This window comes from Notolabrus celidotus, chromosome 2, assembly GCF_009762535.1.
Source record: "Notolabrus celidotus isolate fNotCel1 chromosome 2, fNotCel1.pri, whole genome shotgun sequence".
In the NCBI taxonomy this organism is placed as follows: Eukaryota; Metazoa; Chordata; class Actinopteri; order Labriformes; family Labridae; genus Notolabrus; species Notolabrus celidotus.
The window spans coordinates 22,014,049-22,039,048 of NC_048273.1; the positions used below are offsets into that span (position 1 = coordinate 22,014,049).

General features: G+C 42.9%; 1 protein-coding gene across 1 annotated transcript in view; it reads left to right on the forward strand.

The window, feature by feature from the left end:
• The first annotated feature begins 7,038 nt into the window (after window positions 1-7,038).
• Window positions 7,039-25,000, forward strand: part of LOC117806184 (ephrin-A2-like) — a 98,755-nt gene continuing 80,793 nt past the window's right edge. The window contains exon 1 of the mRNA XM_034674957.1: window positions 7,039-8,138. Within this exon, the coding sequence (XP_034530848.1) occupies window positions 7,978-8,138 (161 nt within the window). The 5' untranslated portion in view covers window positions 7,039-7,977. The remainder of the gene's footprint in view (window positions 8,139-25,000) is intronic.

Below are 25,000 nucleotides of genomic sequence, written 5' to 3' on the forward strand. Positions count from 1 at the left end.
ACATTAGAGCTCCATCTTTCTCCGTCCTCTCTACAGCGGTGAGTATAAAAATAAAATATGAGGTATTTAATGTTAATATAAATTTTAGTGGGGGAACTGAGGTTTCCTGATGTCTGAAACACATCCTGCGGCGCTGCGTTGGGGTGTCAGTTTATCTTCCACTGTTGGTCCCCCACAGAGTCTCTGAAGAGGAAGAGGGAGTTTTACCTATGCTGCAGGCAGAGATTAACAAGAGAGAAGGAGGAGGAAGAGGAGAGGAGGAGGAATAGATAAAAAAATAACTAAATAAATGATGAGCTACAAAGTTCAAGGTTCAGGGAGATATTTACCTGGTATGAGGGGGGATTTGTTTACAGCACAAATAAAAGAATAAAAAACAACATCTTAAACCAAACAATGTAAACGTCTGAGCATCCTTTAGGACATTATGGCAGGATGTACCTGCAGCCGGACAAGAGCAGCTTGAATGTTTTTGATTGAGGGGGTCTGTGGTCTTAGGCTTCTTTTAAATCCACCTCTTAAAACTGAGAGAGCTCAGTCAGGGCTGTGCCTGCACTTTACCACACAACTTCATGAAGCGGCTCAGCTGGGCTCTCAAGTTTATAACTCAGTGTTCCCGCCTGCCAAACAAGTCAGCTGTGCCTCTCAATAGAATTTGTAATATCAATATCTTCGAAATTGCCGTGTTAGAAAAAAGTTCACCCCCTGTACAGTGTGTGCCAATCGAGAAATGAGCTATCCAGACTACACTTGTTTCTTGTACCAGGCTGTAAACATGTGTATTTCTGCTTTAAAGATCGGCCTTTTGGAATTGGTGAGTATGTGGTTTCCGGTACTTCCGGAGCCAGCCTCAAGCGGGTCCTCGATGAACTGCAGTTTTTAGAACTTCCGCATTGGACTCATGTTTTTAGACTGGAGGTTGCCACTTGCTGAACACATTTGATACGGGCCTCCCGCGTTTTCCAATCTGCGTCAGTCAGTCTTCAGTTGTGCATGTGCATCCATTTCTTTGGAATGTAAACGTTGTGGTTTTTTTTTACCTTGATACGATGATACTATTTTTTGATTGGCTGTTGGGTAGCTATATTTCTTTCTCTCTTTTTTGCTTAGCTGGGTACGTGGCAAGCTCCTTCTGAACTCTACGGGAAACTCACCTGTTCCACAGTTTAAAGAAAAGCTGCTAAACTTAGTCTGCGTGAGAAATACAAGGTGTGGCGTGTGAGCATGTGAACAGGTTGAAATGTGTGTGTCTCATGCCCAATGCTTGAGACCTGAGAGCTCCAGGGCTTTTTTGTATCTGGGTTAAGCTTACAAAGGTAAAGTTCAGGATCATTCCACTAAACAACAGGAAAGATATTCCTTATAGTCTTGTCGACGTTCAGGATTCCTCCTGACATCTCTTTAGTTTTGCAGAAGCTGATCAAGAAAAGGACAGTGATTGGGTTGTTGCAAACTACTGTGAACTTATATGAGGGCTTCCATGAGATAATGCTAAAATGCTAGCAGCAGACAAAACGCAGAGAAGTTGGATATGTTCCTCATGTGTTCATGTGTTCATGTCATAACATGTCTCCAGGTGGATCTGCTTAAATCGTCTGCAGATTACAGCAGAGTGCTGTACAGCAGATTATAATCAAATTATAATCTGAAGCTGATAATCTGACAGTGATGCTCTGACTCGTGTTGGTCTCAGTGTGTTTCAGCCCCTCTCTCTGTGTGAAGGGAAGTTTTAACGACAGAGAGCTTCCTGTGGTCTTCATGTCTGAATTTGCTGAGGATGAAGACATGTCCTCGTCTTCCTCGGAGGGTGACGTGTTTGGAGGCAGCGGGGGACATATTGGCTGAGCTCACAGAGGTGTGCTAATGCCTGGTGGGCATCTACTTTAAATGCTAATTCTGCTCCACCCAAACTACAGCCGGCCGCTAACGACCTCTGAGCCAATCTCTTCCTCCACATTTCCTCCTCTTCCTCCCGCAGAGTGCTGCCGCAAACAAACACAACACGGCTGTCAGAGCCATAATCCGCCGCCTGGACGTGTGTTCGATGAGCAGTCACGCGTGTTTGACATGTTTGAGGGGGAGAAGAAGAGGGAGACGTCTTTAGGCAGGAAGTGGAGAGGAAGAGTGTCAGCATGCGGCTAATGGCGTCCGGCTGACGGGCCATCACGGATTTAAACGCTGCCGCCGCTCTGCAGCGTCTGACAGCTTCAGTGCCTCTGCCTGAAAGCAGATTATGTGGACGCTCGGTTCACTGGCCTCCATCACCACCATCAAACACACACACACGAACAAAAACACACACACACACACACACACACACACACACACACACACACACACACACACACACACACACACTCACTCACTGTCCTGCAGAGAGCCGCAGGTAAATGTGTCCAGGTGAGATGAGACGTGAATAATCGTCCATCAGCCGCCGGTCCTCTGGGTCAGAATCCAGAATCCTTAAATTCTGTTAGAAGAGATGCTAATGTGCAGTTAAATCACACAGAAACACACACACACACACACACACACACACACACACACACACACACACACACACACACACACACACACACACACACACACAGCCTGCAGGTCAATTAAAGGCTGATGGAAGATCAGCAGACAGTCCATTAAATGGTCCATCTGTCCGTTCGTCTGATGGACCCCTGCAGAGACTCCGACTCCTTCAGGAGGACAAACACAGCTGGGGGGAGGTTTGCGGGGGCCACAAACAAAGAACCTAAAACCAGGTCAAACCTGAACTACTGGACAAAGAGCCAGTCTCCTTCTGGTCTGGACCTATACAGACTGTTACTGTAAACAAGATCAGACATGGAGGAGGACCAGGTCCAGATGAGATCAGGTCTTAGGTCAGTCCTCCGCCTGTTGGATCGCTCTTCCCTGAACTCAAATGTCTCTCATGCAGAGCTGCTGACCAATCACAGGGCTCAAAGTCTGCGTTGTTTTTATGTGAAGGCCTCTATGTAGGTTTAGGGCTAAATGAACTTGTGGTGTATGTTTCAGCAACAGTCTGTATAAAACATGGACGTAGTCTCTGTGACGTCACCCATCTGTTTCTGAAGCAGAGTATTAAAGCCTACGGTCGGCAATCGCCATGTTGGAAATGCAGACTCAGCTTAAAGTGGAGTTGTGAGGAACTGTAGTCTCCTTGCTAACAGCCTTAGGGCCCTAACTACTACAGGTTTGGGAGTATAAAAACATGTGCAAAATTGATGGTGCACGCAAAGCAGATGTACTAACCGGGTGCACAGAGGATTGTGTCTGTCAAATAAGCAAAATAGCACTTGCAATCCTTTTAGCATGTTTGCCGTCATGAATATGCAGAACACATGCAGATTATCAGAACACGCAAAATACTGGGAGGAGGAGATACAAATGTTATCATTTGGCACACGCAATGTGATTTATCAAACCTGAAACAGATAGCGGTCGGTGTTTTTGCGTCTATATTTAGCACGTTTGAAAGGCAGGTGCAAACTAGCACAGCGTTACGCACAAATGGCTACGGTCACTGTGGCAAGAAGGAGGCATAGGTGCAATGACAGTCGACGGAGAGAAAGAATCCTCTGTGTGTGGGTCAACATATTTGGACTGTCAGAAATAAAAATAGCAGAGACATATCATCTATCCAGCAATGACATTTTTGATTTGGAGCCAGTCACAAAAAGGAGCCATGCCATATATCCTATGGAAAAACTCCTTGCAACGCTGCATTTTCTTTCATCTGAATCATTTCAGCGCACCGTTGCAGTTAATGCCAGTGCCAGCATCTCCCAATGTCCACCCGTGCGTAATGACATTCATCTTCTGTGCTCTCCATCCCTCTTCATTTGCCGGCGGCTCAGTTGAAGGACTGCCACTGAATGAGCTCCTGACTGTTGCCAGGGCATTGACAGCCATTGTTAGCCCAGACACAGCACTGACCAGCTACCTCGTGTGCGCAACGATAGCCCGAGTGTCCTGGTGGAGGGCACGCCCAGCATTGGACACAGCTTTCACCTCCTGATCAATGGCCTGTAACCCATCCGTCTAATTTCTTTGTTGCTGCAGCAACTCCCGATCAATGTCATTATAACAATCTGGACGCCTTTGGGGCTCTGCTGAGGTGTTTTCTGGTCTGAACTGATTTGAGGAGTACCGTGGGGATTCTCAGACATCTGATGAAGATTCTCATTTAAGAAAAAAAAAGAAAACATTATTTTTACGGTCATGATGGACAACTTACTAAAACGCTTTTCAAATAATGAAATCATGATTTTTTTCCCCATTTTGTATTCAACAAGACACATGAAGCAAATTCATTTTTAACTAATTAAATGTGTCCAGTATTAGAAATGCAAGATTTTATTGAGGGAAAGCTTTTCCTTTTTTACTTCTGCGGATATCTTGCCATCTTCTTTTTATTTCACCTGCAGATCTTCTATTTTTTCTCACAGCGTTCACCTTTTCACAGATAGCCTCCCAAATCGCATTTCTTCTGGCAACCTGAAATGTCTCTGCTGGAGTTCACCAGTGTGTTTATTTGCCTCCTCCACCAAGACCTCCAACTCCATTGCTTCTAACTTAATTTTTTTTTTACAGCCACTTTTCTCTCTCAAACTCTCCATGGTGACAGACGACATACCCTATTACAACCAGGCACCGGTAAAAACGATCAAAAATCGTACTTTTAAAATGAGATAACGTTCAAAGTAACTATTCGATTTTTTTCAAAGTGAACGAATATTCGAATATTCGAAAATCATTGCCCATCCTTAGTGTGTATGTGGTTTCTGTTGCTTCTGCAGCCAGCCTCAAGTTTACACTCGAGGGGCTGTAGTTTTTAACACTTCAACCACTTTGACCACACATGTGCTCACAGATCACACCTCCACAATGTACCTGATCAGATCACACACACAACGATATGGAATAAACATGTGTGTGTGTGTGTGTGTGTGTGTGTGTGATTAATTTCATTAAGTGAGGGGAAGCTAATAGGAGCTTAAATCATTCTCAGATGAGAATGATCCTGTGGAGACGCTGAGGAGCCTGATCATCACAGGAGTGTGTTTAATGTACTGTCAGTATACTGTTCATCATGTACCCTCTGAATGTGTATGTAGCAAATGTGTCCTGTTATACTAACGGTGACCAGCAGGGGGCGGGGCTGATCAGATTATATCAGAGCTCTGGTTCTGTCCAGGTCCTGGTTTAGTTCTGAAGTCCTGGTCCAGGTTAATGACCATTGATATCTTCACACTGATGTTACCTGCTCCCGATGTTTCCTCACATCACACTGATGTAACTGTGCTCCTCTCTGTGCAACCTCTCTCTCTCTCTCTCTCTCTCTCTCTCTCTCTCTCTCTCTCTCTCTCTCTCTCTACATGGTCAGTAGTTGTTGAACGCCCGGCGGTCCCTGCATGTATTCATGGACTCTCTGAAAGTTTAATGTTGAAGCTCCATTAATCTGAAGGCCTGTTTTAAGAGCAGGAATGAAAGATTTGTCTGGACCCTCTCTCTCTCTCCCTCTCTCTCTCCCTCTCTCTCTCCCTCCCTCTCTCTCTCTCTCTCTCTCTCTCCCCCCCCCCCTCTCTCTCTCTCTCTCTCTCTCTCCCCCCCCTCTCTATCTCTCTCTCTCTCGCGCTCTCCTTCTCTCTCTCCCTCTGTGAAATATGTATGAGTGCTGAATCACTGGATGGAGGAGGAGACACAAACATTACATCCTCTCTTCTGTAAACGTTCAGCTGACAATCTGAGACTAACTCGCCCATTAACGTCACTATGGATCAGGCAGGTTTATAATCCTCAAAACAAACAAGCAAACAAGAAATCCTGATCACAGTAATTCAGCTCAGAATAACAACTCCCATTAATAATTCTAGAGACGACATAAATCTGTTACAGCGATGTTTAAAACTTGAACTTTTAATTTTCCTCTCAGCAGCTTCTGGCCTCCGTAGAAACCTCGTCCTCGTGTGCTTTTAAAGATGTGTTATCTTCAGGTCATGAGTTTATTATTTATTTATTTCCACATAACAAAAGACTTATTTTCAGAGAGACCATGATATTTTTTCAGGAATTTATCCTGATCACAGGATCATTATTAAAACTGATGTCTTATTGAAGCGATCAGCTGATCTACAGATTCGCAGGAGGGACATAAAAATCAATCTGCTGAAGAAAAAGAAAAAAAGTGTATGAAGAGAAAAGGAGAGGAACGTAAAGGAATGACAACATGTTTTGACCTCTTTTCATAAATATTACTCTATCATTATTTATACACAACCACACATTGACTCTTTCTTAAAGTGTTAACCTCCTCGTTAATTTTTAATTTCAATTTTTTACATTCATTTTAATAAATCCCTGAAGTTCTACATTATGTCCTTGTAAGTTTTTTACATTCTTATAATTTACTTCTCATCACCCAATCTTCTGTCAAACACCCAGCTGTCAATCATCTGGTTTAGGGCGGGTCTTCCTACTGCGCAGACTCCACTGAGTACAGCCTTACGTCCTGAGTGTCAGGGAGGATTCACATCAGGCCAGAGATCAAAATACATCAATCAATAATGATCAACACTCCCAGATCTACCTGGTCAGTTAGATCGGGTGAAAACTTTGAAGAGGAGAAGCTACATGTTTCTGTTTATTCTCCAAGGTTTATATCTCCATGATGTCCAGACTCTGTTTTACAAGCTCTCAACCTTTAGGCATATTTATTTAACTTTTTTATGCTTGAGAGAGGGAAAAAGAGATAGAGAGAGAGAGAGAGACAGAGAGAGAGAGAGAGAGAGAGAGAGGGAGAGAGAGAGAGAGAGAGAGAGAGAGAGAGAGAGAGAGAGAGGAGTAGAGAGAGAGAGATGAGAAGGAGAGAGAGAGAGAGAGAGAGAGTGAGAGAGAGAGAGAGAGAGAGAGAGAGACAGACAGAGAGAGAGAGAGAGAGGGAGAGAGAGAGAGAGAGAGAGAGAGGAGGAGGAGGAGGAGGAGGAGGAGGAGGAGGAGGGGGGATACCGGGAGCGAGAGGCTCCGCCCCCCCGGGACGCACCAGGAGCAGCAGTCAGGACTGAGCCGGTATGAGAGACAAACGCTCCTACTGCAGCTCCTCAAACTTTCTGACGGATCCCCCTCTTTTGTTCCGGTCTCAGGTCTCTGGTCTCTGATCTCTGGTCCGGCTCGGCTCGCTTTAGCTTGGATCGGTGTGCAGAAGGTGTGGTAGGGTCGGGACGCGCAGAAAGTTTGAGTCCGGGAGCAGAGAAGAGTGGTCGGGTAGCGCGGGAGCAGACCCGATCCTCCTGACGGCGAGTTTGAACCTGCAGACCGCCGATACAGTGGGACGGTCCGGCTTCTGTCTGGATTGCATCTCGGGAGTTAAGTCCGCCGCAGGTCCACTCCGGGTCCTGGTTTGGGTCTGTGAGTTTCTAAAAGTCTGAAGGAGTAACATAAAGGACGCAAAGAGGACCTGAGTCTTGAGCGAGACCTCCCGGAGTCTAAGCAGGCGGATCCGGACTCCGACAGACTCTGTTGGACTCTTTGGTTAATTTTTACGCAGGGAGTAGGACGCACGTGGATGGACTGACTCCTGGTGTGCACGCGCTCCCGCTGTGGTTCCGATCCGGTTCTCACTGACTGGAAAATGAAACTTTGGGAGTTCTGGTTCTCCTGGATGCGGATCAGGACGAGCGAGCCGGTTTCGAAGGACGGGCCGTGAACACATGAAGACCCGGTTCAGGATTATGGTCGCAGTCCCTGCAGGGAATTCATCATCTGAAGGTGCAGCGGGAGAATGCAGCAGATAATCGATGATTATTGGTGATCGATAATCGGATCAGAAGTGACTGTCTCTGTATTTCATGCTGCACACTGCGCGAGGCTCTCCTCTTCCCCCGGAGCCCCTCTCTCTTACATGACTCTCGGTTCCGGTTCTGGTTCTGGTCTCGCGCTCTGATCGCCACAGAAGACTCGCGGATGTTCGGCGGGTCGTCGCGCGTCGCGCTGCCTCACATGGAGCGCCTCGGGTGGCCGCTGCTGCTGCTGCTCGGCCTCCTGCTCAGGGTCTGCTCCTCCGTCACCGACGACCGCCTCATCTCAGACCGGTACGCGGTTTACTGGAACAGCTCCAACCCCAGGTAAGATCCGGACCCGGTGTGAACGGGTCCACAGTGGGGGAGAACGGGGTCAGGTGGAACAAACAAAAAGTGTCAGACAGTCGTTAAACTTTAATTCCTGACCCACATTTAGTCTCTGTGCCACATCAGGAGACAAATTGAGAGGCTGAAACAAAGAGAGAAAGTTTCTGCAGCTGCACAGATAATCTGTGAGGAAGAAGTCAGAGTCAAAGTGAGACAGGAGGAGCTCAGAGAGACAAAATATTATATTTAAAGTAAAGAAATCCAACCTGTGCTCACACGCTGACCTACATGTGAAAATAAAAACCTGCACAGGAAAGAAAAGTTATCTGAGGACGAGACGGATCCAGAGTCAGACTCACAAGAACGAATTAAAGAGTTTAAATCTGACTGAAATATGAAAATAAAACATTACAAACGGGATCATTAACGCACCCGTGCGTCTACACCTGTCTCAGGCTCCCCCATTAAGACTTAATACAGTATTTATTTTATTAAAATGTATCTACCCGAAAAAGACTGATTTAATCCTTACTGTAAGTCTAAGGAGGTCACGGGACACACACACACACACACACGCATGCATGTAAACTGTAGTTAAAAATACTATAAATAAAAAAAATGTCCTCAGATCAAAAATTTTAACTGTACATATTGAAAATGAGTCAGACTTAATTTTAGCCTCAGACTCAATAATTTTTAACTAATAAAAATATATATATTGATAGTTATCTTAATGTTTTATAAGAGCTGATATAATAACTGATAATAAATGAATGTAGTGATAATTCAATAATCTGTGATGGTTGATCGTTCAGACTCAGGCGAGAGGTTTCAGAAGGTGACAGGCTGAATCAGTAACAGATCCTCAGACCTGAGAAGGATTCACATTGTAACGTGGAGATGGAACAGAAAACCCTGCTCAGACTGAACTCTGAGTTTGTTAATAAGATGTGGATTCAACTGAAACACGGTGAGAGAGGGAAACTGTCCTTAGACTCTCACAGGGAAATAAAAACACATTATTACACAAAGTGTTCCACCTGACCCTGCTCTCCCCTACTGCCTGCATCCTGCTGTGACCTCCGACCTCTGCTGTCACTCACATGTCACCTTTTCTCTTCTTCTGTGTTCTGCGGTGTGTTGGTTCTTTCTTCCCACTCTCTGATTGGTCTGCAGCTGACTGAACCGTCCAATGAGAGCCTGCGCTGATTATACTAGTCAAATGTCTTTGTTTTAAGAAGTTAAAATTTAAGAGACTGTTTCTTAAACAGTATGTGTGTGTGTGTGTGTGTGTGTGTGTGTGTGTGTGTGTGTGTGTGTGTGTGTGTGTGTGTGTGTGTGTGTGTGTGGTCCTTCAGATGTGAGTCTCCATCTGTGTGATCAGTTAGCTCTGTGCAGTATTCTCCCTTCTCTGCAGCCTCGTGCAGGGTGATGATCCCTCACTGTAGTATTGTTTTGTGTCCTTGCAGTGTTTCTCACTCTTGTTCTGCTGAATATTGTACCATAAACCTCCTGTAGTTAAACTGCAGGCTCACACCAGAACATCTGAAGCCTTCCTGAACAGATCTGACTGAGTCCTGCCTGTAAGACGGGACAGGATCTTATCTTGTCCTAATGTTGGGTCTTTGTTAATAACATAACGTAGAGTACGGTTTAGACCTGCTCTGTTTTTAAAGCGTCTTCAGATAACATTTGTTGTTATTTAGTGCTTTTATAAATGAAGATTGATTGAACAGTTGTGAAACTGCAGTATTACAGTGTAGGACTATAGTTGTGTTCCTGTGCAGTATTAACCCTTTACAGTAGTATGTGAAGGATCCCCCTTCCTGTACTCCTGTATTTATACTGTGTTATTGTACTGTGCTGTTCCTGTAATATTTCCTGTGGTTATAGTCCTGTTATGATACTCTAGTACTTTGTGCAGTGTAGTATTACACTACTACTACTGTGATATTTCTGTACACCTATGCAGCAGTAATACCATCAAAATACTGCACCCGAGTATAATGTTCGGATTCCTGTAGTATTTCTGTATGGTTGTACTATCGTACGGTAGTGTTCTTGCACTCTCATATCGTAGTTACACTGCACGCTAACAGTAGTGTATCCGAATCATTCCTGCAGTGTAGTATTATTATCCTCGTACAGTTGTATTCATAGTTATACTGCATTGATCAGTGCAGTACTGTTGTAGTATTCCTGTGCAGTAATACTCTGCAGTATTTCAGCTCAGCTCTGGTATATTTGGTGTGTGTGTGTGTGTGTGTGTTGTACTGTGTGTGTAATCTGTAGGTGTAGTAATTACTCAGATGTTGGTCAGATGCAGTATTTATATTTGAACTTAGTGATTTTTATCATAAATCTGAAAACAATAGAGTGAAATAATAATAATGTGTGTAACATTCACAGCTGATTAAAAACTGCTGCAGCAGTGTTTCTGTGTCCTCATGTGACCTAACTGAGATTTACTGTCAGCTGTGTGTGACTGTGTGTGACTGTAGTACTAAGTGTGACTGTGATGTTCTTATATCAGTGTTTGTACGGAGCTGTTTTCTTGTGGCTCTTGAAGCTCTCAGAGTTCAGAGTTTAAATCTTCCTGCAGTTTGTAGTAACTGTAGTAATCCAAGTATCTATAGTATTCATTCACTGCTTTACACTCTGAGTGTGAAGTTGCTATGTGTGTCGAGTGTGTGTGTGTGTGTGTGTGTGTGTGTGTGTGTGTGTGTGTGTGTGTGTGTGTGTGTGTGTGTGTGTGTGTGTGTGTGTGTCAGGAGGTCACAGTAAACACTGTGTGGGACCTGAACCCTGCATGCGGTCTAAGGACCATCTGAGTGCCCTGAGCCGTGGATGCAGAGCTCGCAGCAGGACACGAGGACGGACTCTGATTCTGTTTCTTGAACGTGTCTCATCTGCATGAGCTCAGAGCGGGAGTCACACCACAGAGATCCTGGTTTACGGAGCTCCTGGTTTATGGAGATTGTTGTTTACGGAGCAGCTGGTTTACAGAGATCCTGGTTTTCGTTTACGTATTTCCTGTAAATGGACGTTACTCGAGACTCCGTCTTTTCTTGTTTTGTTTGAAATCTTTGACGTAAAATTTTGGAGGAAACAGAAACCTGATATTAAAATTTCTGAGTCAGAGTCAACCTCACTTCAGATTATTTCTCTCAGATTTAACTAGATCTTAAATTCATTTTGCAGCTGTAAAAAAAAAAAAAAAAAAGATTTTCTGTCCCTGTGATTAAACCTTAATTTAACATTTCTGATGAAAGTTCGTTTTAATATGACCTTCAAGTGAAGGTCAGAGCAGCTTTGTGATTGGTCGTAAAGTCTGAGCTCTGTGTGGAGACGTCAGTGGTTTGATTCAAGCTGTAGACTTGTGGACGTCTCGTCCTCTCTGCATCTTATCTTTGAGACAAAAAGTCAAAAATGATGATAATAATAATAATAATAATAATAATAATAATAATAATAATAATAATAATAATAACAATATTTTTTATCATCTGAGTTTATTATCAGTCAGACATGTGCGTACCTGTTTGTTATATTTGTCTACAGGCTTTTAGAGCTGGACTCAGAGCTGTAGTGATCTCACTTTGTCGATCTGTTCATGACACATATCGATTAAAAATAATAACCTCAAATAAACACAACAAAGCGTCGTCATAGAGATTATTTTTCGGAGGTTAGATTTTAGTCAAAGCTTCAGATTTCACTCAGAGTTAATTTTCTCTGTTCATGATCAGGATGTTGAATCCTCACGTTTCTGATATTTATATTTTATGACACAGGAAAAAGTGACACAGGCAGTGGACACAGACAGTGGACACACACACACACACACACACACACACACACACACACACACACACACACACACACAAAAACACAATTTACTTACTATTTCTGTAAGCACTCAGTATGCTGCAGCGTCCTCGTCTGACCTTCATCCTGGCTCACCGCCTCACATACAAACATTATAAACAAACCTGTGAACACGTGAATGTAACTAATACTACTCATGATGCAACAACATTGCATGTGCGATATCTGGTGCATTTACTGTCTCTGTGCGACTGAAACCTCAGTTCAACACCCATTAACCATTGAATCTTTAACTGTGAGGTACAACACCTGAGCTCCTAGCACAAAACGCTTGTGTAGCGTCTACTTATGATTTAAAAAGGCTAAGAAGTGATATATATGGACTTTTCAAAGACACTAAAAGTGAACTGTGAGTTGGGTATCTCCTCTGGGATGACACGATTCTCCAGCGTTTCTTTCACATTACTTCACTTCAAATGTAAAAGTTAGCATTGGCATTAGGATTACAGTTAGCATTGTAGTTTTGGTAACTGTGGGCCAAACTCAAACAGTAGGTGGCGCTAACGTAGCTACAAACTGAAAAAAACCTGAAGGAGAATGATAGCGCTGTGCATTGTGGGAAAATACACAAAGGCGACTGGTTTGCTGCATACTGAGGATCAGTACGACATCTGGGGAGTTTCAGCATACCAGATTCTGCACTTTTTCATATATTACATATTATGTTAAAGCCAAATCATACGTTCGTACGTTTTTTCTGAAAACAGCCGCTCTCTCCTTCTTCTGTTTTTTACATCCCTCCTTTCAAAGCTGTGGCGAGACTGTGACGGGTGTTAACATTAGAAACATCATAATGTAGTGAATCAACAGACGAACCAGGTAAAACCCTCTGCAGTGTGTCTCTGTACTCTGAGGCTCTTAGTGTACTTTTACTGCAGTTTTCTGTCCTCTGACATTTTTCAGCTCTGACTCAGTTTGAATGAAATCAGGAAACGAAGAGCGGCTGAGAGCCAAACACACAGAAACCCCAGAAATGTTAACGTCATTAAAGTCTCCTCAAAGAGAGGGGAAACGACTGAGAGCAGAAACAGAGAAGAGGAGGAGGGAGAGAGAGGATAGAAAAAGAGAGAGAGAGGAAAGGGAGAGGGAGGGAGGGAGGGAGGGAGGGAGGGAGGGAGGAGAGAGGGCGCCCTGATGGATTGAATAAAAGTCATGGTGTGAGTCAGAGAGAGGAAACATGAGTTCATCCTGAGTAGATCTAGAACCTGACTGAGTCGCATAGAGAGAGTGAGAGAGATTCTGCATGAGGCGTTCAGATGTGGTAAAGTTTGTTGGAAGACTTTAAACTGTACGACACAAACGTGTGAGAACTATAGACCGTATAAAATATGGACGTAGTATCCATGATGCCACCCATCTGTTCCTGAGCGCTGTTTTGAAGCCAATCGACGGTGGCAGCCATATCGGAAATGCGGAACTCAACCAGGCAGAGTGTGACGTAAAGAGGCGGAGTTTAAGACTCTTAGCCAACAGCTATGTGTTCCTGTCCAGGGGTCAAGTCAGTCATGTCCTTATTTGGGCAAAAACTCGTAATCTTAATATCTTCTGAACCGTCACGTGAGAAAAAGATTCACCCCCCCGTACAGTGTGTGCCAAAAGATATTAGATTCGTAGAGCCAAGCTGTTTTTTGAACCAGGCTGTAAACATGTTTATTAATGCTGCAAAGATCGTCTTTTTTGAATGGGTCTCTATGTGGTTTCCGGTGTTTCTGCAGCCAACCTCAAGCGGATTCTCGATGAACTGCAGTTTATAACACTTCCGCATGGGCTTCATAGTTTGAGACCGGAGGGTGCTGCTTGGTGAGAACTGACTGAATGTGAAAGAAGCTCAAAGTTCCCACACTCTGTCTGTCCCTGAAGTCACATAGAGACAAGTCTGATTGATTTTAATGAGCTCATTTAATTTAGACCCTGAGACACTTTCTCACTGAGGCCGGAGCGTCCTCTCTGTGACTCCGCCCACAGATCAGAACTGTAACAGGTGATAGATTTATTGATGAAGCATCTCCTGATTAATACTTTTACTCTGTCCTCAGGTAGAAGTATTTCCAGAGAATCATTTTTATTCAAATATGTGAGAAATATTTTCCTAAACAGACTGAAGAACAGGTATGGACCTGTGCCCACCTGTGAAGTGTTTCTGCCTCCAGTTCCTTAAATGTTCCGTTGTTCTGCGTTCTTTGTCGTCAGTCACAGAAAATAAAGATTTCTGGATTTTAAATGTCAGAAGAGAAATCTTCAGATGTCACAGTGGCCCTGAGAAACTGCTGACTCTCTGACGTCTGATGTGATGTGAAGGATTCTGGAGCGTGTTGCTTTCTGCTCTGTTTTCTGGATTAGCAAGATGCAGTGCCTCAGTTATGATCCACGGGGGTCAGCCTTATCGTCTCAAAATTTACCTTGTAGTCAGACTGAACGTTTCAGACTCATCGTCTCACCTCCATTAAGCAACCAGCTGATCCTGAGAAACTGTGCAACATCTAACAGATCACGCTCTACGTCCTGATGTACTGAACACTTGTCTGTTTCCCTGAGTGGCCTTCAAGAGCTTCTGTTCATGTTTCATTAAACTGGCCCTCATAGTTCAGAGATGATTCAGGGAAGAGCAGAGGAACTTTGATTTGATCATTAAAGAAAGGAGGGAAGCAGAAGGATAGACGAAGGGAAAGCAGGATGCAGAGATGATGAGGACAGTGAAGAAGAGTCTCCCCTCCTCTTCATCAGTCCGTCAGTGAGTGAGGATCATCCTGTTAGAGTCCTCCTGTTTAAATACAGCGTACAGACCGACATCCCAATAACAGCACATTAATTTATAATAAACCTGAGTCAACTGATCTGAGGTCAGTTTACTGTGAGGTCACATAAGCCACCACGGCTGATGAGTGCGTGTGCATGTGTGTGTGTGTGCAGCCCCAGGTTTTCTGTCCACTCGTTTCTCCTGGAGGAATCAGTCTGAACAATGTCCCACAATCCTTCCCTGCACAGCCAACAGCCTGACAGTGTGTTCAGGTGTTCTTCATTAACTCAGGAAGTCTTCAACTGATCACATGACCAGCATGAGTTCTGGACACAGTCAGTAAACCATCTGACTGCTCAGCGATCAGGGATCATTACTATGAATGATTTGTATGTGCTGCAAAACAAGGAGTCAGTGGCGTAAAGCACTTGGATGCTTCATAAAATTAGGACCACTTAAATGCATCATTAGTGTGGATGTGTGTTTAGTCATCAGCTTTCAAACAGAAAGAGATCAACACTGAGACACACGTCAGAGCTGTGAGAAAAAACAGGGTTAAAGGTCTCTCCTCGTCTCTCCTCATCTCTCTTCGCTGCTGGAGGAGAAAATGGCGGATTTTTTTGTTCAGAGTCAGAGTCAGAGACAGGAGCGCTCAGCTGCAGCAGCCATTTTATTCTGCCTCTTAACTCCAAGGTCAGACCCCGTCCCCCCAACCTTCACCCCGTCTTGAAGAGAACAGACAGAAAAACAGGCGAGACTAAATCTTCAGCCAAACATGGATTAATGATCAATGATCAGGAACTACAAATCTGATAAAGATGTTCTATTTCAAACCAAAAGCTGACAAACTAGAAGTTCTGCAGAGGATTTTAAGAAACTTGAAATCATCTCGTGTTCAGAGTTTTAACTCTTTAAACCCTCAGATGTCTCAGCAGTGATTGTTTCAAAGTAAAAGTCTTCAAGTTGAAGCTGGAAGTACCGGTGATTTATAAAGTCCTGGGTGTAAAGAAGTGAAGGAATTTCATGTCCGAACATGGATGAAGGTGACAGCACCTGAACAGGTCGATCATGTTCTTGTGAAGTTTTATTTATCAAACAACAAAAGGAAACAAAGAAATCATTAGATATCAGATGATTTTTACAGAGTCAGCTCTTTTTAACGGTGCCTGAAACTGAGAAGGACTGAAGTCCTGCAGCAGAACTGGTCTCTGATTCTTATCCTGCAGACAGAAATCTAGTATAGTATATCTGGCAGCAGAGCTTATAACTTTACTTGAGGGAGCTCAGAGTTTTCATGGTGGAAATGACAGAGTTTTTGGAAGCGGTTAGGATCTTTGAGTCGATCAGTGTGTCTCTGAAGGAGCTGCAGTGCCTCACTCTCAGGGTTCTTGGTTTTTGTTTCCTCTGTCTGCTGAGCGCATTCTGATCTGATGTTTAAACTCTGCCTCACTCTGCAGCTCTCACACACTCATCTGTGTTTCTGTGTCTCTGTGAGAGACAGTTTTTGTCCACTCAGCTGAGTCTTTGATAACAGACCGGTCTGATCCGTCCCATGATTCTGTGACTAACTTTTTTTGACAACTGATGAAAGCTACTTAACTGAATGAACATTTCATGAAATAATAGAAGACTGAAAACTATTTGTCTCAGTTAAATATCAACACTAAGGACCTCTGATTGTACCATTGCACAACAATACACCATGTTATGCTATAGATGATAGAAAATGACTGATATTTATATTAAACTGTGTTATTTTATACATTATAACAGACTTTATCTCAGGCAGCAGTAATCTGCTGATCTTTGGTGCAGTCTCATGGTCACTAACAGAACAGGTGTCTTAGTAGGGATGTAACGATACACTCAACCCATGATTAGATTTGAACTCAGGTTTTTGGTTCACGATACGATTCACTCACGATTCTCTAACAATTTTCAAGAAAACTGGACTGAACTCAACATTTAAAGGCCTTGATGTCTATTCTAAAGATTTAAGTTGCCAATCACCATGAATACAGTCCAGTACTGATAGACTCCTATTGATACTTGAGTTTTAAACCCCATCAATTTTTGAATGAACATGAATGTATACATTTTTTTTTGGTTTCCTTCAATTTTCTATCTCTTTATCTATACACTGAACAATATTTACGCTCCACCCCTTGCTCTAAAGTCTTGTCCTGTTGTAGGTAATCTCATGTTTATTTGTTTGTTTATCTCTTTTAGTTTGTGTACCAGTGTGTGTTAGACCTTGTTCAGTCAGAGTTGTGTTGCTGTATTATAATTTTGTCTACTAAAAATAAATATATATATATATATATTATTTCAATTCTCAGATATGGACAGTTGCAATACTTTTTTTTCTTATATTTCTTTATAAACAAAAATCATCCTTTTACATTTTTAAGTTGTGTTGTAACTCAAATAAAACCACTGCACACTTTTTTTCAGCACCTTAGAAAAAAAACTAAAAATGGCCGCACAAACAAACCTTGCTGAAAAATATCCGAACATTTGTCAAGAAATGGAAAGTGGACGATTCCCAAATGAAATTATTAAATATTAAAACAAATAAGGTAAATCTCTTTAAATCAGGGATGTACATTTCAAGTATTCTCCTTTATCGATCTTTGGAAATGTTAACTATCAATTATCGTTTAATCATTAAAAAAACTTGAACGTTTTCCATTTAAAAAATAATAACAAATTAGTTATTTACCCCTAAATCAAATTTTCTTTCATTACACAGTGTATATACCTGACAGTATTAGACAGCTACAGATCATATTGAGGTGTTCAAAATGTTAAACACGCTGAATATCAACATGTGGATTTACTGCAACAGGACAACTGAACAGAATGTGAACCTGTGCTCTCTGTTGGCCTGGCAGCAGGAGAAACAACGTGAAGACGTGACTTTGGACTCTGAGTCTGACATGTTGGAGACTCAGAGACAGCTCCACAGAAACAATCAGCAGGTCATGTGTTTTGGGAAATAAAGGATCTTTGCAGCCTGAGATCACTGGTCTCTCCTCTGCAGGCCGGTGATAAGTGATCAGGTCTTTGATTGGTGCAGATTTAAAACCATAGGAGAGGACATGATGGACGTTTGTCTCTCAGGTGAAGCTTTGGCAGGTTTTTCAGTCACTGAACTTTTGAGAGGCCATCTCTGTTGCTCAGTAAGAGTCAGAGGGAGCAGGAGACGTTGGTGGGGGAGGGGTGATAATGTGAGACAGGTGGTGTGGATGAATGCAGAACAGGTGATGTTACTCTGCTTACGTTCCTTTTCTCAAACTTTTCTCTCCTCAAACTGAAACATGTTTACCATATTCAGAGTCTGAAACCCGGTTCAGGCGTCCCCTCTCAGGTTTCTGTGTGTCATCTTATTGAAAACATGAGGATGGCAGCTCGGCTCTGATTGGCTGTTTGGGTCTGAGCAGTAAAACGATAATCGGCTCTTAAAAGGCGCTGATGTCAGAAGTTAAGAATCTTTATTGTTCAGATTTTTCCTGGAAACCAAACACATCGTTGTGGACGGATGTGGTCGCCGTCACGGTGATGGCGGCTGCACGTCTTCAGGAAACAGCCTCCATGCTCTTTTTTTTTTTCGTTGGCAGTTTGGACCAATGGCGCGGCGGCGTGGTGTCAGCAGGGAGAGCCGCTCCTCCAGTTATTTTTATATTCTCTGCTCCTCGTGTCTCAGCACTTCATCATGCTTTCTGCTCCCTGCTCATGCATTTTAATGTCTGACCCACATTTCACACACACACACACACACACACACACACACACACACACACACACACACACACCACACACACACACACACACACACACACACACACACACACACACACACACACACACACACACACCAGGGGAACTTTGAAGTCCTGGCTTGAGCACTCTGAGAAGGAGGAGGGTGACGAGGGTGAGGATGGTGAGGAGGGTGAGGAGCTGCAGCCTCCCCCCTGTGTTCTGATGAAACTGGCCCTGAGAGCAGCAGAGAGCGAGCAGGTCAGAGCAGAGCACTGCTACAAACAATCTGTGGAGCTCACACTCTGCATGAAGTCAGAGAAACCTCTGATTTAAAGGAGCAGTCTGAAGTTTATCAAACACTGAGATCCTGTGTGTTAGCTTGGCTTAGCACAAAGACTGAGAGTGAAGGAGAACTGTTAGCCTATAGCGGCAAAAATAAAAAATTGCCGCTTTCTGCCTTCAGGTTTCAGTGGATCGTTGAGCTTAGTGTAAACTCTCGTAATCGTGTTAGTCCATCCTGAAAGAAGCTAAGGGGATGTTTGAGTCTGACCTGAGACGGCTGCAGGTTTACCATGGAGCTGAAACTTCTTTAAGATCTATCAAACATGTTAAAAAAAATTAACTGACTGCAAAGAGTCGTCTTTCATTTTAACGTCTCAGAATGGAAACTTACATTTTACAGTTTATTGTTCCAGAGAGACTCTTTTTTTCTATTTTGTTTTATTTCAAAATATGAGAATAAATCATCTCTATACTTTTTCCTATCTTGACAGAAAAACGTCAGCAAATCACAGATCACATGCTTTCTGCTGGAGCTGCTCTGAAGTCTTTAATACGATCATTTAAACAGACGCAGACATTTTCAGGCTCTCTGTGTTTAAAGGGTTAATCTGTCAGCTGTCATCACTGTCTAAAGTCACATTTATTAAACATAAAAATAATGATCTTAAGAGCAGGGCTGATTTTCAGCTGATTGTACTTCAGCTCTTTAATTATGGATCAGCTGTTCACAGTGAATAAAAAGCAGCACATGAGATATTTAATAAACTGTGATGTCTTTATGAACATGTGTTGATTATTACTGTGTGTCTGGAGGGTTCACTTTAAGATGAAACTTTCAGAGTAACAAATCTCTCTTCAGATTCAGCTCAGTCTAAAGTTTGTTTGCGTTTTCATACACAGTGTGTTAAAACACACTTGTGTGTGTGTGTGTGTGTGTGTGTGTGTGTGTGTGTTAACAGTCATGTTCATGTTGTTGAACAGCTTGTAGGGATGGATAATTTAAGCAGAGTGAGCGCTCGTCTGTTCGTGGATCAGTCAAGAGTTTTAATCAGTTGACTCTTTATTTATAAAACTGTCTGAGCATCTGGAAACACTCATTTTATTTCATTAAAAGATGTATATATAATATATGTGTGTGTATGTGTGCGTATGGATACTCACATTACGCACACAGAGGTGTGTCATTGGTGGCTCTTGTTTCGGGTGTGTGTGTGTATCTGAAATAAACTCCACCATGAGCTGATGTGTCCTGGCGGAGTTCACTGTACCGATCATTAAATCTGAGCTGATGATAATTTCATCTAGATAAATACATAACATACAGTATTCTCAGTCCTATCTCCCTCTCTATGTGCCAGACACTGAAATCTTTATTTAAACATGTAAAACAAACAGGAAGTTAATTATTTAACACTCTCATTTATTCATCATGTTTAGGACTCAGACGGGGCATTTTATGAACACACTGAAGAAGATTTTTCGAAACCAAACTACATCTGTAGTAAACAAACCGGACTGTTTGTGATAAAATATTCAAATCAGTGAATCAGTTTGTTGCTATAAATGAGTTTGGTTTAAAAACAGTTGCAGGAAGATTTAAATCTATCAATTCAAGATATACAATCCTGGTTAACTAAGTATGCATTTAAATTTAAATAGGAATACACATATTGTGTGAAACTGATCATACCTGCTCCAGATCAAGCAGCATCCCCCACTGTTTGAAAATGAAGCAAACTATGAAGTCCCAAAAGCTGCAGTACACAGGGTCCTCCACTATTCTGTCACCTGCAGTGAGTCAGTCCCCAAAGAGCCTTGTGTTAAAATGTTTACAGCCGAACTTTACAGCAGAAATAAACATGTTTACATCCTGGTACAGCCTCTGCTCAGCCTCAGGTAGATGGAAGCAGCAGAGGAGTTCATTCAGACTCAGAGGAGGAGGAGGAGAAGGAGGAAGAGGAGGGACATTAATGTCTTACTCTAAAAGATTTCAGTAACTGCTCTGAGAGGGAACCTGACTCGGGTCCACAGGTGGCTGCTGTCGGAGTCCGTCTTCTGATTGGTCCATTGGGTCCTGGTTTGGGGATCTGGAGGTTTGTGGAGCTTACAGCAGATGGTGACCTCTGACCCAGCAGGCAGCCTGAGGTCCAAGAAGGGGAAAGAAAAACAGAGTAGCGTTACAGTGAGCTCTGTCAGTCTGTCAGTCACATCTTGACAGACGGACTTTCACTTGGCTGTAAGGGGTGGGGATGACGGAGGACTGGACGAGAGCGGTTTGATGTCCAAACTCCTGCAGACAGAGAGGATGATTACTGTTTCTCCTGCTGCATATACAGTATATCTGAGTGTTCACAGACCTGCAAGACTCTCCGATCACGTGATGGTATAAGGATAATAATGTCACCTCCTGTCTCCTGTATTATGTGCAACAATTTTGAGACAATGTGCATTCAAGACTTCACCTCACCCTTGGGTCAAAACATCAAACAGGACGCATGAAACTAAAACAGCCTCATCATCAGCGAATATGACGCAAATGGGGGTACATAAAAGCTGCAAACATCAGTCACACACACACAGAAAACACATGAAGAAGAATCCCACTGTAGTGAAGACAACAGAAATGCTCCAGGCCTGTAGGGGGCGCTCAGTGTAACAGCTTATTTTTGATTATTGAGCGTCAGCTGATTGCAGCATCTCAGCTCAGCGTTACCTTGAGGAAGATGTATTGATCTGAACTCAACCTAATCCCTCAGTGGTTTTATTTTATATATATATATATATATATATATATATATATATATATATATATATATATATACACACTACCAGTCAAAGTTTGGAAACACCTTCTACTTCAGGGGTTTGTATTTATTTTAATTATTTTAAACACTGTAGATTAATACAGAAGACATCAAAATTATGAAAGAACATGTATGGAATTTTTTAATTAACAAAAAAGTGTTAAACAAAGCAGAATATGTTTTATATTTTAGATTATTTAAAGTAGCCCCCTTTTTCCTTCATGACAGCTTTGCACACTCGTGGTATTCTCTCAGTCTGCTTCATGAAGTGGTCTCCTGGAATGGTTTCTAATTAACATGAGCCCTTTCAAGAGTTCATTTGTAGAATGACTTGCCTTCTTAATGTGCTTGAGACCATCAGTTGTGTTGTTCAGAGGTAGGGTTAGTACACAATGGATAGCCCTATTTGACTACTGTTGTAATCCAGATTATGGCAAAACCATATTATTTCATAGTTTAGATGTCTTCAGTATAAATCTACAATGTTGAAAATAATTAAAATGAATGAAACCCATTGAATGAGAAGGTGTGTCCAAACTTTTGACTGGTCTCCATGTGGTGGAGGCTCCCTCACAGTTTGGCCTGACTCCTGATAATAATGATATATTATGGGATCAGGTTCTGCGGCTGCTCAGTTGGTGTTTCCCTCTTTGGCTCAGGTTTTTGATGTTTGTTGAACATGGTTTTGGATCTTTTCTCTGACAGCAGATCAGTTTCCTCTGAATCAGAGAAAACAAACTCTGAAGCTTCCTGCTGCTGAGAAACACTCAGATAAATCAGTGGGAGGATTGTGTGTGTAGTTTAAATGTGTTTTTCTCAGACTTACTTTCTATTAACGCTTCATTCCCTCTGCTCAGTGGATTCTCTGTTGCTCAGCTGCTTGTCTGAGAGGTTTGTGTTTTCAGTGTTTGATCAGAAATGATCAAAAAGTCAAATCCTGAAACATGAAGATGATTTTGTGTTCTCTAATCAGAGGATTATCTGTGGGAAGAAAGTCACTAAACTAGTCTTCATTTCTGAAACTCTGAAATATATATCTGTGCACATGATGCAGCGACATGAGGTTACAGAGTGAGAGAGTCTGATCAGGAGTACACGATCCACAGACTCCATCAGTAACCTGTCCGTCTGTGAGACTCACCTGAGATAAGCTCCGCCCACAGCATGTTGCCCTGTCAGTCTGCTGTTCACAGTTTGTCTGCAGTTAGAGTCCAGCTGCGTATGTGTGTGTGTATGAATGTGTGTGAGTGTGTGTAGAGTTGTGTGTGTGTGTGTGTGTAAACAGGATTAGCCTGCAGTAGCTCAGGTGTCTCTAACAGGATTACAGAGTCCTCCTGAGTCCTCACACCGTGTTAATCCTCTTTATCGACCACTTATTGACAGAAAGGTGTTTGTGGACCACTGAGACATGGAGGGGGGGTGATTAGCTGCTCTTTACCCCCCCTCTTATATTTACTTCCTATTGAGGTGTACCTAAGGACTGGGTCTCTGATGAGTCCTTTAGGTGGATCAGTCTTTCTTTAAATACATTCAGATTGTTTCCTGCCTCATTGTGTCCGCTGGCTCCTGATTGATCCTCTGCTGGAGGTGGGAGGAGCCTTGTTGTGAGCCCATTGGAGGGAGCTGCAGGTCACAGGTTCAGGTCCCGGTGGTCCAGCTGTGAAACATCAGGAGGGACGATCAGCGTGCTGCAGACCGGCTGCCAACGTGCCCTCCAGCAGGGGCACAATTTAACCCTCACACAGACACACACACACACACACACACACTGCTCCCCTGTGGAGGCCTGATCCCGCCGCAGGCTTCAAACCTGCCGCTCGTCGTTCCGCTGAGTGTGCAGCAGCTCAGCTCTCTCCTCCTTGTCTGTGGCTTGCTGGATTCATCCTGAAAATCAGTGTCTGCAGATTTCCTTAACGATGCTGATAGAAGACTGAGATGGACCAAAGAGACGGACATTACATTTCTTTTTGTTTGTTTTCTCTCTGTGACGCTGATTTACATAAAAAGAAGAAAAAAAAGTGTTACACAAACAAGATAAATCATCCGTCGGAGGGATTGTTTAGATATTGAGACTCTACGATTCAAACTGGAACATTTTAAGCATTACCAACAGCAGTGTGCAGATTATCAACACAGTTTATTAATAACTGTAATGACACAAAGATACAAACTTCATCATCGTCCTAAAGCTGCTCCCTAACCAGGCCTCTACAGGATCAGACTGCTCTGGTCTCTGAAGGATCTCAGACCTTAAACCTGATCCTGGTCTTCATGACTCCGATCTTTAGGGTTAAACCCCTCTGAGTCTCCTCAGGTCTCTGGAGGTCTCAGACGAATCACCTTTGATCAGCAGCTCTGAGCGTTTCATCAACAATCCTGAGTGTCATTTAAATGAATGACTGCACCTGAACACACCACGGAGTCCACAGAGGCTAGACCCTGATTGTCAAATTCAGTCAGTCAGTTAGTCAGCTGATCTGATGCATTCAGGAGCATCCATAAAGCTGATCTCTCACAGATCGATCCAAAGAGGGATTAAGTATCAGACCTGATTGACTGGATTTATTCTTCAAACTGATTATTTTAGCTAACAGGTGTAAACTCATTAAATGAAACCTCATAATTTTAAAGGTGATTTTGATTTTAAATTTGGTTTCATCTGTTGACATTTTCAAATTTCTTCTGTAAAAGTTACACCTGAGCTGAGATTTATTTATGAGGAGATATTTGGATGAAGCTGAGAGGACTGGTGGATTAAATTAATCCAATAACAGATGTGTGACTCCGAGAGGTCGGCACGCTGTCTGAGCGTTTTTTTTTTTACTGAATGAATCCTCCTGCAGGAAACGGAGACAGACACTCTCTTTACACAGTTTTTTATTTTATTGTAATTATTTTAAAATCCTCGTTCTCTTCAGTGATTCCCGTAAACCTGTAAACCAGTGAACCGTGGATGTGTGTTCATTGTTCCTGCCAACACACAGTGTTATTGATAACTGAGTTTATTTTCCTGGATGTGTCTGACATTGATGTGAAGGTGGATTTTAATGAGGGGCACTTGAATTCTGCCTGGTGACAGCACAGCGGGGCGGGTGGAGTGATGTGTGTGTGTGTGTGTGTGTGGATGTGTGTAGGAGGGGATCCTGTGTGTTGGCTGCTTTTGAAGCCTCTTCATGTGCTCTCCTCCTCCTCCTCCTCCTCCTCCTCATCCTCCTCATCCTCCTCCCCCCTGAAGGTTCATTACAGTCCTCTGAGCTGATCTCAGGTCAGTCTAAATCAGACCTGCTTCTCTTCTTCAGGTGCTTTATTGAAACAGGTGCAGCTACTGGATTTACTGAGTCTCACCTGAATACATCACAGAACTACAGCTCTATGGTAGCTGGTAG